At 37.0% G+C, this 11,484-nt stretch overlaps 2 protein-coding genes and 1 pseudogene across 5 annotated transcripts; all 3 read left to right on the top strand.

Annotated features, from left to right (window-relative positions):
• LOC104701331 (probable plastidic glucose transporter 2) lies at positions 520-5,685 on the top strand. Of its 4 annotated transcripts, XR_002032743.1 has the most exons (15): positions 521-702; positions 855-979; positions 1,074-1,191; positions 1,276-1,343; positions 1,429-1,561; positions 1,907-2,006; positions 2,097-2,209; positions 2,319-2,412; positions 2,559-2,718; positions 2,829-2,972; positions 3,071-3,180; positions 4,187-4,376; positions 4,472-4,518; positions 4,635-4,825; positions 4,976-5,685. XR_002032743.1 is itself a non-coding variant. In XM_019227664.1 (11 exons), exons 2-11 carry the CDS (start codon positions 889-891, stop codon positions 3,099-3,101), a joined length of 1,014 nt encoding a protein of 337 aa, XP_019083209.1. In that variant the 5' UTR covers positions 520-702; positions 855-888; the 3' UTR covers positions 3,102-3,278. The 4 variants fall into 4 exon arrangements, 3 of the variants coding, with proteins under 3 accessions (XP_019083209.1, XP_019083208.1, XP_019083207.1); XM_019227664.1 differs by lacking the exons at positions 4,187-4,376; positions 4,472-4,518; positions 4,635-4,825; positions 4,976-5,685 and having other exon boundaries at positions 520-702; positions 2,867-2,972; positions 3,071-3,278; XM_019227663.1 differs by lacking the exons at positions 4,187-4,376; positions 4,472-4,518; positions 4,635-4,825; positions 4,976-5,685 and having other exon boundaries at positions 864-979; positions 3,071-3,275.
• LOC109125638 (probable plastidic glucose transporter 2) lies at positions 6,122-6,954 on the top strand. The gene is made up of 4 exons (XM_019227671.1): positions 6,122-6,150; positions 6,236-6,324; positions 6,404-6,518; positions 6,606-6,954. The coding sequence occupies exons 1-4, from the start codon at positions 6,148-6,150 to the stop codon at positions 6,786-6,788; spliced, it is 390 nt and encodes a 129-aa protein (XP_019083216.1). The 5' UTR covers positions 6,122-6,147; the 3' UTR covers positions 6,789-6,954.
• On the top strand, positions 7,364-9,515 carry LOC104701330 (annotated as a pseudogene).

Below are 11,484 nucleotides of genomic sequence, written 5' to 3'. Positions count from 1 at the left end.
ACTCATTAAGGTTCGTGAATTGAGTTGAATTGAGTTGACTCATTAATCTTGACCAATTTTAACACTGCTAGATTTAATAATAGCTATTTCTATTTTTTATTTTTATTATTTGCAAACAATTTATATATTTTATAAAATAAAAATAAAAAACAAGATTTATTTAGTTTTTACTTTTTTTATATTAACTATGATTAATTATATGTGATCATAAAAAATAAATATAAATAAAGTGAAATATGAAATAAAATTGGTGGAAAAAAATAATTTTATTAAATAAAACTATTGTAAAGCATAAAAATATTAAAAAGAAAAAGAGAGAAAATAAAGTGGAATGATAAAAAGAAAAAAAAAGTTGATGTTAAAATTTTAGAACTAATGTACAAAAATTCTCAATTTAAAAATCAAAAAGCAAAAGAAATTTTTATGCGGTTTGTGAGTAAAGTAGTAAACAACAGAATCAGGTGACACGTGGTCATTCCAATCGTTAAATCTACGCAAAAAGTGAAATTTTGAGTCGCAAGATTTTGATGATATTTTTTTTGTCGTCTTGTCTCTCTCTCTCTCTCTCTCTCTATCGAACACCTTGGCTCACTTTAGCAACCACCACCGACCTGTTCACATCCATTGATGAGATTGAAGAACTAAGAAGAAGAAGCAAAAGCTTCTCTCGGATCTCTCTGTTTCCTCATCCCTCACCGATCTGTATGTTTTCTTCTTCTTCTTCTTCCTCTATCCAGATTTCTCACCAATCGTTCGTGTTTAGTTTAGTTTCGCTGCATCTAAAGCTTTGATTTGAGAGATGTGTGTTCCTCCCACGATTTCGAAATTTTTGTTGTAATTTGAATCCTACTCAGTGAAATCAGGCGATCTAAGTCTTAGAGGTGACGTATGTGGGGACTGCAACGAGAGACATCCTCGATGTACAAGAGAACGTCGTCGAGAGATTACTCTCCGATGCTTGACGTCGAAGATAGTTCAGGTACATGCATCGTTTTCGTAGAAATTAGCAACTTGTTTGGTTTTTGAAGTTTTTTTAGCTAAATCATCCAATTTCGGAATCTGTGCCTCTTCAGGTGTGTTAGAGAATGAGGTGAACAGTGAATTGGAAACTACGAATCCTTCATGGAAGTGTTCTCTCCCGCATGTCCTTGTAGCTACGATTTCGTCGTTTCTATTTGGTTACCACTTAGGGTTCGTCTCTGATTGTTTTTTACTCTTTTTTTTCTTCTTCTTGAAGTTCAACATTGTTAGTTACAGAATTGTATGTTGCTACAGAGTTGTGAATGAGCCACTTGAAAGCATTTCGTCTGACCTTGGTTTTAGTGGTGACACATTAGCAGAAGGTATTCATTACTTTTAACATTTACATGGTAAATAATCACTACGTTTACTACTTTTTTAGAAGTTATGTTTGCTTCATTTGTGAAGGATTGGTGGTTAGTGTTTGTCTTGGTGGTGCATTTATCGGATCTTTGTTCAGTGGTGGAGTTGCTGATGGCCTTGGAAGGCGGAGAGCCTTTCAGCTCTGTGCTTTGCCTATGATTTTTGGTGCTTTTGTTAGGTAACTTCATAATTTCCTCTGAGCTCTTCTTATGAAACTGTTGCCAGACTTTGAGCTTATCTCCTAGGTAGATCTTGTTGTGATTCCTGGCTAGTGTTCTTTAAGTTAGACTTGCGTATTGGTCATGCAAAAGCTATTTTAATCAAGACAAGGCAATGTTATCAGGCTTGTAACCAGGGGTTCTTACCATCTCTCAAGCCTCCTCTATCTATTCTGATGGCACTTAGTCATGTATACTCTAAAGTAGCCTTTATTCCAGTGTTATGATCCTTCCGCAAGAGTTGGCGTTGTTTCCATTAGTGGATTTCTTTCTTAGTAGCTAATGGTAAAATGTGTTTCTTTCAGTGGAGTTAGCAACAGTTTAGCTGTCATGCTTTTGGGAAGATTCTTGGTTGGGACTGGCATGGGTCTTGGGCCACCTGTGGCAGCACTTTACGTGACAGAGGTATATCAATGCACGCTGATTATGGATCTTACTCTGTACCAAGTTTGGAGCCACTTGCCTTCTTATGCAAATTTCCCAAATTTTAAGTAGGTATCACCAGCTTTTGTTAGGGGAACATATGGAAGCTTCATACAAATAGCTACATGTCTAGGACTGATGGCAGCCCTGTTTATAGGGATCCCAGTCCATAACATCCCTGGTTGGTAAGAAAGTATTATCTTTTATAGAATCTATCATTATCCTTAGCAGAACTTTTTGTACGATTCTCTAAAGCAAAACAAGTTTGATCATCTAAGCTGTTATGATACTCAGGTGGCGTGTCTGTTTCTGGCTATCAATGATACCTGCTGCAGTACTCGCTCTGGGAATGTTTCTCTGTGCTGAGTCTCCCCAGTGGCTATTTAAGGTCAGCTTTATTTATAATCATCACGTAGACTTGTGGACTCTAGACGACTGTTGTGTCGTTGTTGAGTCTAAACACTGCACTTTCGTTTACACTAGTGCTCCACTTTTCTTTCCTATGTTGATTGAAAGGCTCATCATCTTATGCAGCAAGGGAAGATAGCTGAAGCCGAAGCTGAGTTTGAGAGGCTGCTCGGAGGGTCTCATGTGAAAACAGCAATGTCAGAATTACACAAACTAGACCTAGACAGAACAGATGAACCAGATGTCGTGAGCATCTCAGAGCTGTTATATGGTCGGCATTCAAGAGGTATATAACTTTTTTTTGTTTCCAAGAATGTAACTGCAAACATGTATGTTGATTGTTGCGTCTAATTGTTTCCTGTATAGTACTTTGTTATTCACTTGTTCCTTTTGCAGTTGTTTTTATTGGATCAACCCTGTTTGCTTTGCAACAGCTATCTGGTATAAATGCTGTTTTTTATTTCTCTTCTACCGTTTTCAAAAGTGCCGGAGTACCATCGGATCTGGGCAACATCTTTGTTGGGGTTTCAAACCTCTTGGGTACGTACAATAACCTTCTCCTCCAGTGTTGTCTTTATTTTTCCTTTTGTCTTTTTAATTATATGGATCTTGGATTGTAACACTCTTCTGATTTTCAGGATCCGTAATCGCAATGGTGTTGATGGATAAAGTAGGGAGAAACACTACAACAAATATTCACATTAATAGCACATGACGATAGCTCATTTTCCACAACTGCTATGATAGAGTAATTATTTTTTCGATTGTTCTATAATAACACTAAAACAATGCTAAGAAACCAAATCACATATTCCGCCAACATTTGCTCGAAAATATTGAGTTAAGCGCCATAACTTAGAAAATATTAACTTAAGCGCCACAATTTTTCCTTTCTTTTACATTGGTTTGGAGACAAAAATGAAAAAAAGAAAAATTTCGACCAAAAGAAAAACAGTTCTTGAGGAAACCATCTTCTTCTCCCTCCATCCTCCTCGCAGATCTACTCCGCCGTTGTTGCTGAACCATCTCTCCCACCCTCTTCCATCTTAGCCACCTCATCCATCTCCAATTCCTACGACCCAGCTCACCCAAACCCTAAATCGAAATTTTGGTTGATTTAGGGTTTATGCCTCATCTTCCCCGTCTCTCTCTCACCTCATTGGCTCTCTCAGTGAGGAGCCCGATTCCAGTTTAGGGTTTATGCCTCATCTTCCTCGTTTCTCCCTTTCTCTCTTCGTAGCCAGCCACCACCATGGATTCTCGAGCTATACTCGATTCCGCTTTGTTTCAACTCACTCCTACTCGCACGAGGTCTATCTCTCTCACTTCTGATTCAATTTACTTTGTTTGATCTTCTTTTTGTGGTTGAATTGTGTTTTGAATTTTGTGTTTGATTGTGTTTTTTAAGAGTCGATCTGGGCTCTTCTGTGAGAGTAAGAAGCATAAGCTAGCTTCTAGAATTTCAAACCTTTCGTCTCTCATCTCCAATTTGCTAGAGATCAGATCTCTAAAGGAGGTTACTCCATCTCTCTTCATCCTCCTTCTTTTCACTCTCCTTGGTTCACCAAATCCACTTTTGATCGGTAATTTTAATTCCCTGAATCCCGATTCTTCGATTTTTTTGTTGACAATTTCTAATTTCAGATTCTCATTATGTCAATTTTGTTTGCATTATTGGTGTGTATGTGAGTGGAAGAAGATCTTGATAAGACAATTTTGAACTTGTTGCTGATTATGTTTCTTTAATTTTGTAGATTTGTAAACACGCCTGCGATAATCGAGAGATTTGCGAATCTGGAGAAAGAGATCTTGTAGATTGAGCATTCTATTCAAGCTAATGAAAACGCCAATGCTGCTGCTGATGCTGAGCAATTACAAACACAAGATGGTGAAGCTAATTCTGGAGTAAGTAGTAATCTAAGGAAGTCGAACGAGTTATTCAAGGTAAACTTGTGGTTTTGAGTTGGACTGTGTTATTTAGTTACTGGTTTTGTTTGGTAAATTGAGTGTTTAATTTTGTTCTCAATGTATTACTATAGAAGGTATTTGAGAATGGCAATGAGGTTACAGGAGAGGAAACCTCAAAGTAACGTTTCTAACTATGGAACTTAATACAATTTGTTTTGGCGCATTCTGCCATTGATGGATAAGTTTTGGTTGACTAATCGTGTTTTTTTGTTCGTCTCATTTACCATAATTCAGCTTCAACGTCTTCTTGAAACACATAGGACATTGCTACTGTAGGATTTCGATAAGTTTTGGTGGTTGCAGTGAAAGCCGTGCAGTAGATACAGAGTCACTATGTGTTCTAGCCGGAAAGGTGGTCTGGTCTGTTTGCATTGATGTTCACATTTTTGACAATGGAATTGGCTGCATTTCTTCTTCATGTTCAGGTTCTTGTTGTAACAATGATCTTTTATGTGTATTTTGTTGCTCACTCTCTAATATGAACTTGGTTTTTTTCAAAAATCACACATTAGAATATTTCATTATATTTATATGACTCTCTTGTCTTTTAACTCTCTGTATCTTTGATGAATTAGAGCTATGGTGCAAGGCAGTGCAAGTGTGGATCAGAGGACCTTGCTCTGTCCATGACATCAACTCTTACTCTCTCTCTCTCTCGGAACAAATTGTAAATGGTAACATTTTTTTCCTTCTTCTTATCTGAGTCATTGCTTGACCTACTTAGTAGGAGTTGCTCATGCTTCATTTGAGTACATCAAGTTCATAATGTGAGTTGGAATATCTTATTGGAAGTTTTGGTAGTCTTGTGAAGGTTTGGAATATATCTTATTGCTCTGCTTGTTTTATCCGTTTCATTATGTTTTTGTGTTTATGTCTTGGTATAGGTTCCCACATTGCCTATATCTGTTAGTTGTCTATTTGAACATGTTGTAACGTTGAATAATAAGGTTTGTAGGTTTCCGCTCATGTATAGGTAACACTTACAATTTATGGTTTATTTATCTCTATGTGATTGCTATGTGCTTATAGGGTTAATGGCATATTGTGGCTTCTCACGATTCTTTTGTTTCATATGAGCAGATATATATGGAGAGGATAACTAACATGTCTTTTTCATACATTCAAAGTGAACTAGTAGCTGTTCAATGGACTATTTCAAGAAACGCTAAGTGAGCAGCTAAAAGAGAGTCTTTGCTACAACAAGTAAGAAAGGCTGGGTTACATGTACATGTCATGTTAGTTTTATTGTTAGTTTTATTTTGTTTAAGACTTGGTGACACTTTGTTATGTAAGACTTATTTTGGTTAATGTAATTTATGTTATGTATGTTGATTATTTTATGAAATGTAAAAATTTAAATATATTTAAATAAATTTTGAAAAAAAAAATTCTAATAATAAATAAAACAGCATGAATTTTGTGATCCAATAAAATATATTATAGCATTCGATTAGTGCTATGATATAATTACAGTAAAAACTCCTAACATAGCGTGTAAAATGACTTATAACATTATCTTTAAAAATTTAAAAAACGGGATAACATAACATTTCTAAACTGCTATGGTATAATACTATACCATAGCATACGAATTATGTGGTATCATATGTGAGGTACCTACAATAACAGTGGCCTAACATAGCGTTTGTAAAAGAGCTATGAATTACATATTATAGCGTTTCTCTCGTACTAACAATGTACATATTTGTTGTAGTGAAAGCTTCTTCTTCTTTGGAGTTTTATTGGCATGGTGTGTAGTACAGTTCTTTCAAAATTTTCTTATTCATCAAATATGATTTAATCGTGTATCAAATTAATCGTTTTGATGTGTATAGGCAGTAGCAATGGCACTTCAAGTTGGTGCTACAAGTTCTTACTTACCACATTTTTCGGCGTTGTGTTTATCCGTCGGTGGCACTCTTGTGTAAGTGTTTGTTGAAACTGAAGTATGTTTTTCCATATTTTTTTTTTGCAACTAAAAACAATTGTGATTTTTGATACAGATTTGTGCTAACATTCGCCTTAGGAGCTGGTCCAGTACCAGGTTTACTCCTCCCTGAAATCTTCCCAAGTCGAATTAGAGCAAAAGCTATGGCTTTCTGCATGTCTGTGCACTGGGTAATATAATAATAATAAACTCGTCGATTCGTATCATCCCACGGATTGTGTTTTGGTTGCTTAACCTTGTTGGTTCTTGTTGGACAGGTGATAAATTTCTTTGTGGGTTTACTCTTTCTGAGGTTGCTTGAGCAGCTTGGTCCTCGGCTACTATACTCAATGTTCTCTACGTTCTGTTTAATGGCGGTGATGTTCGTGAAGCGGAACGTGATTGAAACCAAAGGCAAAACACTTCAAGAGATTGAGATCTCTCTGCTTGCCAAACCATGAATGTATTTTCACACACTCCCTACGTCTGTTGTATAATCAAATAAAGATTGGGTTCTCCGTAGAGTTGTATGAAATATTAAATTTCACGTAAACGAATCAACAGTGTCAAGATTTGAACTATTCTTAATTTTCTCAATATAAAAATGGTAACATGGGAATGGCTGAACCAGTGGTTTGAACTTGGCTGACTTTGCTTTTCTGGCTCAATTTGCTTAAATATACGAAAACACATCGACTAGGCTGAATTAAAACAAAAAAAAACTTATTTAAGTGTACAACAACAAAAATATAAGCATACATCCAAACTAAAGTGAATTTCATTCATAGTAAATTTCTCTATAATTAATTTTTGGGTTTCCATGCCAAATTTCTCTACGTTAGACTGAGAAGTGAGAACAAATATGGCTTTGTCATTTTTTTTCTCCTTCTCACAGAACCACCATACAAAAAGAAAAAGCAAAAAAAGGCAATAATAATCTGCCAACCACTCATTCCGATTAAAGAAATGTCAAAAATAAACACAAGTCAAAATCAAACTTAGAAATTTTCAAATATATATAAAGCATCTATGATTTCTTACTGTCCCAAGCCAACATAACTGTAAATAAATAAAACAAAAAAAAAAGTTACGAAAAAATGCTAGAGTCAAGGAGGCTCTTATGGGTATTATCCATCATTGTATTGGTGGCAGCCGTTTCCAAGGTAGTCTCAGAGGTAGACAACGATTCAATTGACGATGATCGTACCTCATTAGAAGGCATGACGACGCCCAAACGTGAAGTCATCGAAGTAGACCCATCAAAATCTAAACGCAGAGAACAGAAAGATAAAGCACCCGCGGCGGGTGGACCTGAGATGAATTGGCCTGGACAATGGGAGTTGTTCATGAAGAATTCTGGTGTATCAGCCATGCACGCGATCTTGATGCCGTTGATCAATAAAGTCCAGTTTTACGATGCAACCATTTGGAGAATTTCACAAGTCAAGCTGCCTCCTGGCGTACCTTGCCATGTTTTCGACCAAAAGGCTAACAAAGTTGATTGTTTTGCTCACTCTGTCCTCGTCGATATCAACACCGGAACCATCAGGCCTCTCGCGGTATAACATCATTACTATATTTAGCTAAAACACACAGAAATATATAGAGTGATCACTTTTCAGACACATTGCACAATACGTACACATGTCTAAATATAAGCGTGATTATATTTAGTCATGGTTTTGGTCTGATCTGATCTGATGGATTTAATGGTTATAACATGACAGCTAACAACAGACACATGGTGTTCGTCTGGAGGTTTAACCGTAAACGGGACATTGGTAAGCACAGGAGGATTCCAAGGAGGAGAGCAAACACGGCAAGGTACCTTTCCACGTGTGAAAACTGTGTATGGATTGAATACCCACAGGCACTGGCTGCAAGGAGATGGTACTCAACACAAGCCACTCTCCCCGATGGTACTTTCATCGTTGTTGGGGGCCGTGACGCTCTCAACTACGAGTATATCCTTCCCGAGGGACAACACAACAAGAAACTCTATGACTCGCAGCTTCTTAGACAAACAGATGATCCAGAAGAAAACAATCTATACCCATTTGTTTGGCTCAACACTGATGGTAACCTTTTCATTTTCGCCAACAACCGATCCATTCTACTTAGCCCGAAAACAAACAAAGTGCTCAAAGAGTTCCCTCAACTCCCTGGTGGTACTCGTAACTACCCTGGCTCTGCCTCCTCGGCTCTTCTCCCCATCCGTCTCTACGTCCAAAACCCGGCTGTCATCCCCGCTGATGTACTCATTTGTGGTGGCGCAAAGCAAGACGCTTTCTTCCTTTCTCAGAACAAGAAGATTTACAATCCGGCGTTGAAGGATTGTGCAAGGATAAGCATCAATAGTGCTAACCCTGAATGGAAAACAGAGATGATGCCAATGTCACGAGTGATGAGTGATACCGTGCTCCTTCCTAATGGAGAAGTCTTTATTGTTAATGGTGCAAAACTTGGATCCTCCGGTTGGAACTTAGCCAATGAACCAAACTTTTCGCCAATCTTGTATTCCCCTGACAAACCTTTAGGCAAACGTTTCAAAGAGCTCGCGCCTTCCACTATCCCTCGTATGTACCATTCCATCGCAATCGCTCTCCCTGACGGTAAAGTTCTTGTCGGTGGAAGCAACACCAACGACGGATACCAATACAACGTTGAGTACCCAACCGAGCTCCGCATTGAGAAATTCTCACCACCTTACCTTGACCCAGCTCTTGCCATTATGAGGCCAAGAATCATCAACACCGCAACACCAAAACAGATCAAGTATGGACAAATGTTTGACGTCAACATCGAGCTCAAACAACAAAACGTGCCAAAGGAAAATGTCATGCTGACAATGTTGGCACCACCGTTTACAACACATAGTGTATCAATGAACATGAGGCTGCTCATGTTGGGTATAAAAGATGTCAAGAACGTTGGTGGTGATAACTACAAGATCGAAGCCGTTGCTCCTCCTAGTGGAAACGTTGCTCCTCCTGGTTACTATGTTCTCTCTGCCGTCTACAATGGTGTCCCCAGTGTTGGAGAATGGATTCAAATCGTTTAATTTTGATTTTTTGATTTTGTGTGTACATAATAATGCTGAACGGTTCAGCCTGAACCGATTTTTGAAACGTTACTATTATCATCCTCTCACCTATAAAATGGTTGTAAAGCAATTTTTGTACTTATATAAATGGATTTATTCTTTGATTCTTTTAATTAATTATCATATTTTTTTTAAGGGCAATTGACAAAAATAACACCATTTTTAGATTTTCTTCCACAATTAACATATGTTTTCAAATGTTCCAAAACTAGTACAAATTTATATATCCTTAATTTTGGAATAAACCTAAATTATTAATAAAATTTAAGTTTATTTTGTTTTTTCTCAGCCTCCACCAACACGATTCATCCCGTATCCAGATCTCAATTTGAACACCACCTACGAATCCATCACTGGACACGAAAAGGTTTTGAAACCATTAAATCCGAATAGTGAAGGAATTCCTGAGATTTTTTAACGACGGAGAGAATCGTGTTGTGATTTACATGACGTCGTTGTGTGGCGTGCGGCGGACGATGGAGTCGTGTACTACCGTGAGAGCTGCGATTGAGAACTTTGGCATGGTGGTATGTGAGAGAGATGTGTCAATGGATGGGGATTCAAAGAAGAGCTTCAAAATCTAATGGCTCGAGAAAGAGACAATGGTGGTGATGTTTCGCCTGCAGCAGGGGTGTTGTGGTCAAGGGTTTTTGTGAAAGAGAAATACATTGGTGGAGGAGAGGAAGTGATGAGTTTTGTGGAAGAAAGTTTCTTCCTAGAAAAACCATTGTTGCAGTTTGAAATTTGCTTTTCAGACTATGAAAGAGAATCCTCTTCTAGGTCCTTCTTTTTTAATGTGGGTAACCATAAATATCTCATCTTTTCCTATTCCCAGAAAGATTCCAAATTTTTAACTTTGGCCGTTCAATTTGTGTGTTTCTTAGTTTTGAAATTGTTCAAATTTGTGATGGGTTCTTTTGAACAAAGCTACTCTTTTCTAACTCTTTGGGGATGAGTTAAAAATTTACGAGTGTGTGAGTGTGTTTTTTATACAAGATTGGAGAAGATGTGGGTTTTAGATGTATCAATGGTGGTTCATAAACACCATGTGTGGCGTTTGTTTACTTGTGATGTTGTAGTAGTCAAGATGGGGGCTTTAGATATATCAAATGATGTATGGTGTTTGTTTTCATTGGGATTTTGGATAATAAAGCTAATTTGGATGGTTTTCACCATAAAACTTGTTTTAAAACACACTCAAGAAGGTGTTGTATTAAATATTTGGATTGGTAGCTACATCTTCATCGGTAAGCATATAAAAATGTTCTCAATCAAACATTTAAGAAGGATTACAAGAAATTTAGAAATGATTTCTTAAATTTAAGGAAGACTTTCATTAAAAGGAAAAAAAAACAAAAAGAAGGAGCATACACGCCACCATATTGAGTTTTGTAGATAGCTCGCATAATCCCTTCTTATGTTCTTGTAACTTGAAAAATCAGCACCCAACATCCATCGTCCAACACTCCTCGGAAATTTAGGAAGGAATCCACGAAATTCAGGAAATATTTCTTGAACTTCAGGATGACCTTCATAAAAAGCGAATGATGTTTGCTATGATTGTAAAAGCGACATTATTAGTTGAATTAAGGTTGTAATAGATACAAATCCTAACTTATACCTAATGTTTTGTAATGTTATAGTTTTCAGATGTGATTTAGTTTTGATTTTGTTGTTGTTGTTGTTTCTTCTGTTCAAAGTTCTCTGTTTTATTGTCTTGTTGGTAAAATTAGTGATTGTTGTTAATTTGCTGGAACATTAGAACCATTTCAGTTTCAACTCGTGACGGAAAATGGTCAATATTCTTCATCCCAATGCATGTTAACGGAAGCAGGAAATTGGAGTCACCACCATGATGGAGACTTTGAAAATCCTCCAACTTATTGTTATGTAGTATTAGTATCTCTTATGTTCATAGCATTAGATTTGTTTTAAGTGCTATTAACAAGGATCTTTACTTTGTTTTTCCTTCTTATTTAAGTCTATGTATTTTTTAGAATCATTTCTGATTTCTTGCAACTTGAAAACCCATCATCCAACAACACTTTCCACGA

This window comes from Camelina sativa, chromosome 7 (assembly GCF_000633955.1).
Source record: "Camelina sativa cultivar DH55 chromosome 7, Cs, whole genome shotgun sequence".
Lineage (NCBI taxonomy): Eukaryota > Viridiplantae > Streptophyta > Magnoliopsida > Brassicales > Brassicaceae > Camelina > Camelina sativa.
The sequence above is the reverse complement of the archived record's forward strand: the minus strand, read 5'-3'. Positions and strand labels throughout refer to the sequence as shown.

What these genes read in the sequence shown, in the direction of transcription:
- LOC104701331 (XM_019227663.1), top strand. Translation starts at nt 889, where the DNA reads ATGTGGGGACTGCAACGAGAGACATCCTCGATGTACAAGAGAACGTCG. An exon ending in ATTTTTGGTGCTTTTGTTAG is followed by an intron (nt 1,562 to 1,906) that starts GTAACTTCATAA and finishes TGTTTCTTTCAG; the next exon opens with TGGAGTTAGCAACAGTTTAG. An exon ending in GTCCATAACATCCCTGGTTG is followed by an intron (nt 2,210 to 2,318) that starts GTAAGAAAGTAT and finishes TATGATACTCAG; the next exon opens with GTGGCGTGTCTGTTTCTGGC.
- LOC109125638 (XM_019227671.1), top strand. An exon ending in TCCGTCGGTGGCACTCTTGT is followed by an intron (nt 6,325 to 6,403) that starts GTAAGTGTTTGT and finishes TTTTTGATACAG; the next exon opens with ATTTGTGCTAACATTCGCCT. An exon ending in TCTGCATGTCTGTGCACTGG is followed by an intron (nt 6,519 to 6,605) that starts GTAATATAATAA and finishes CTTGTTGGACAG; the next exon opens with GTGATAAATTTCTTTGTGGG.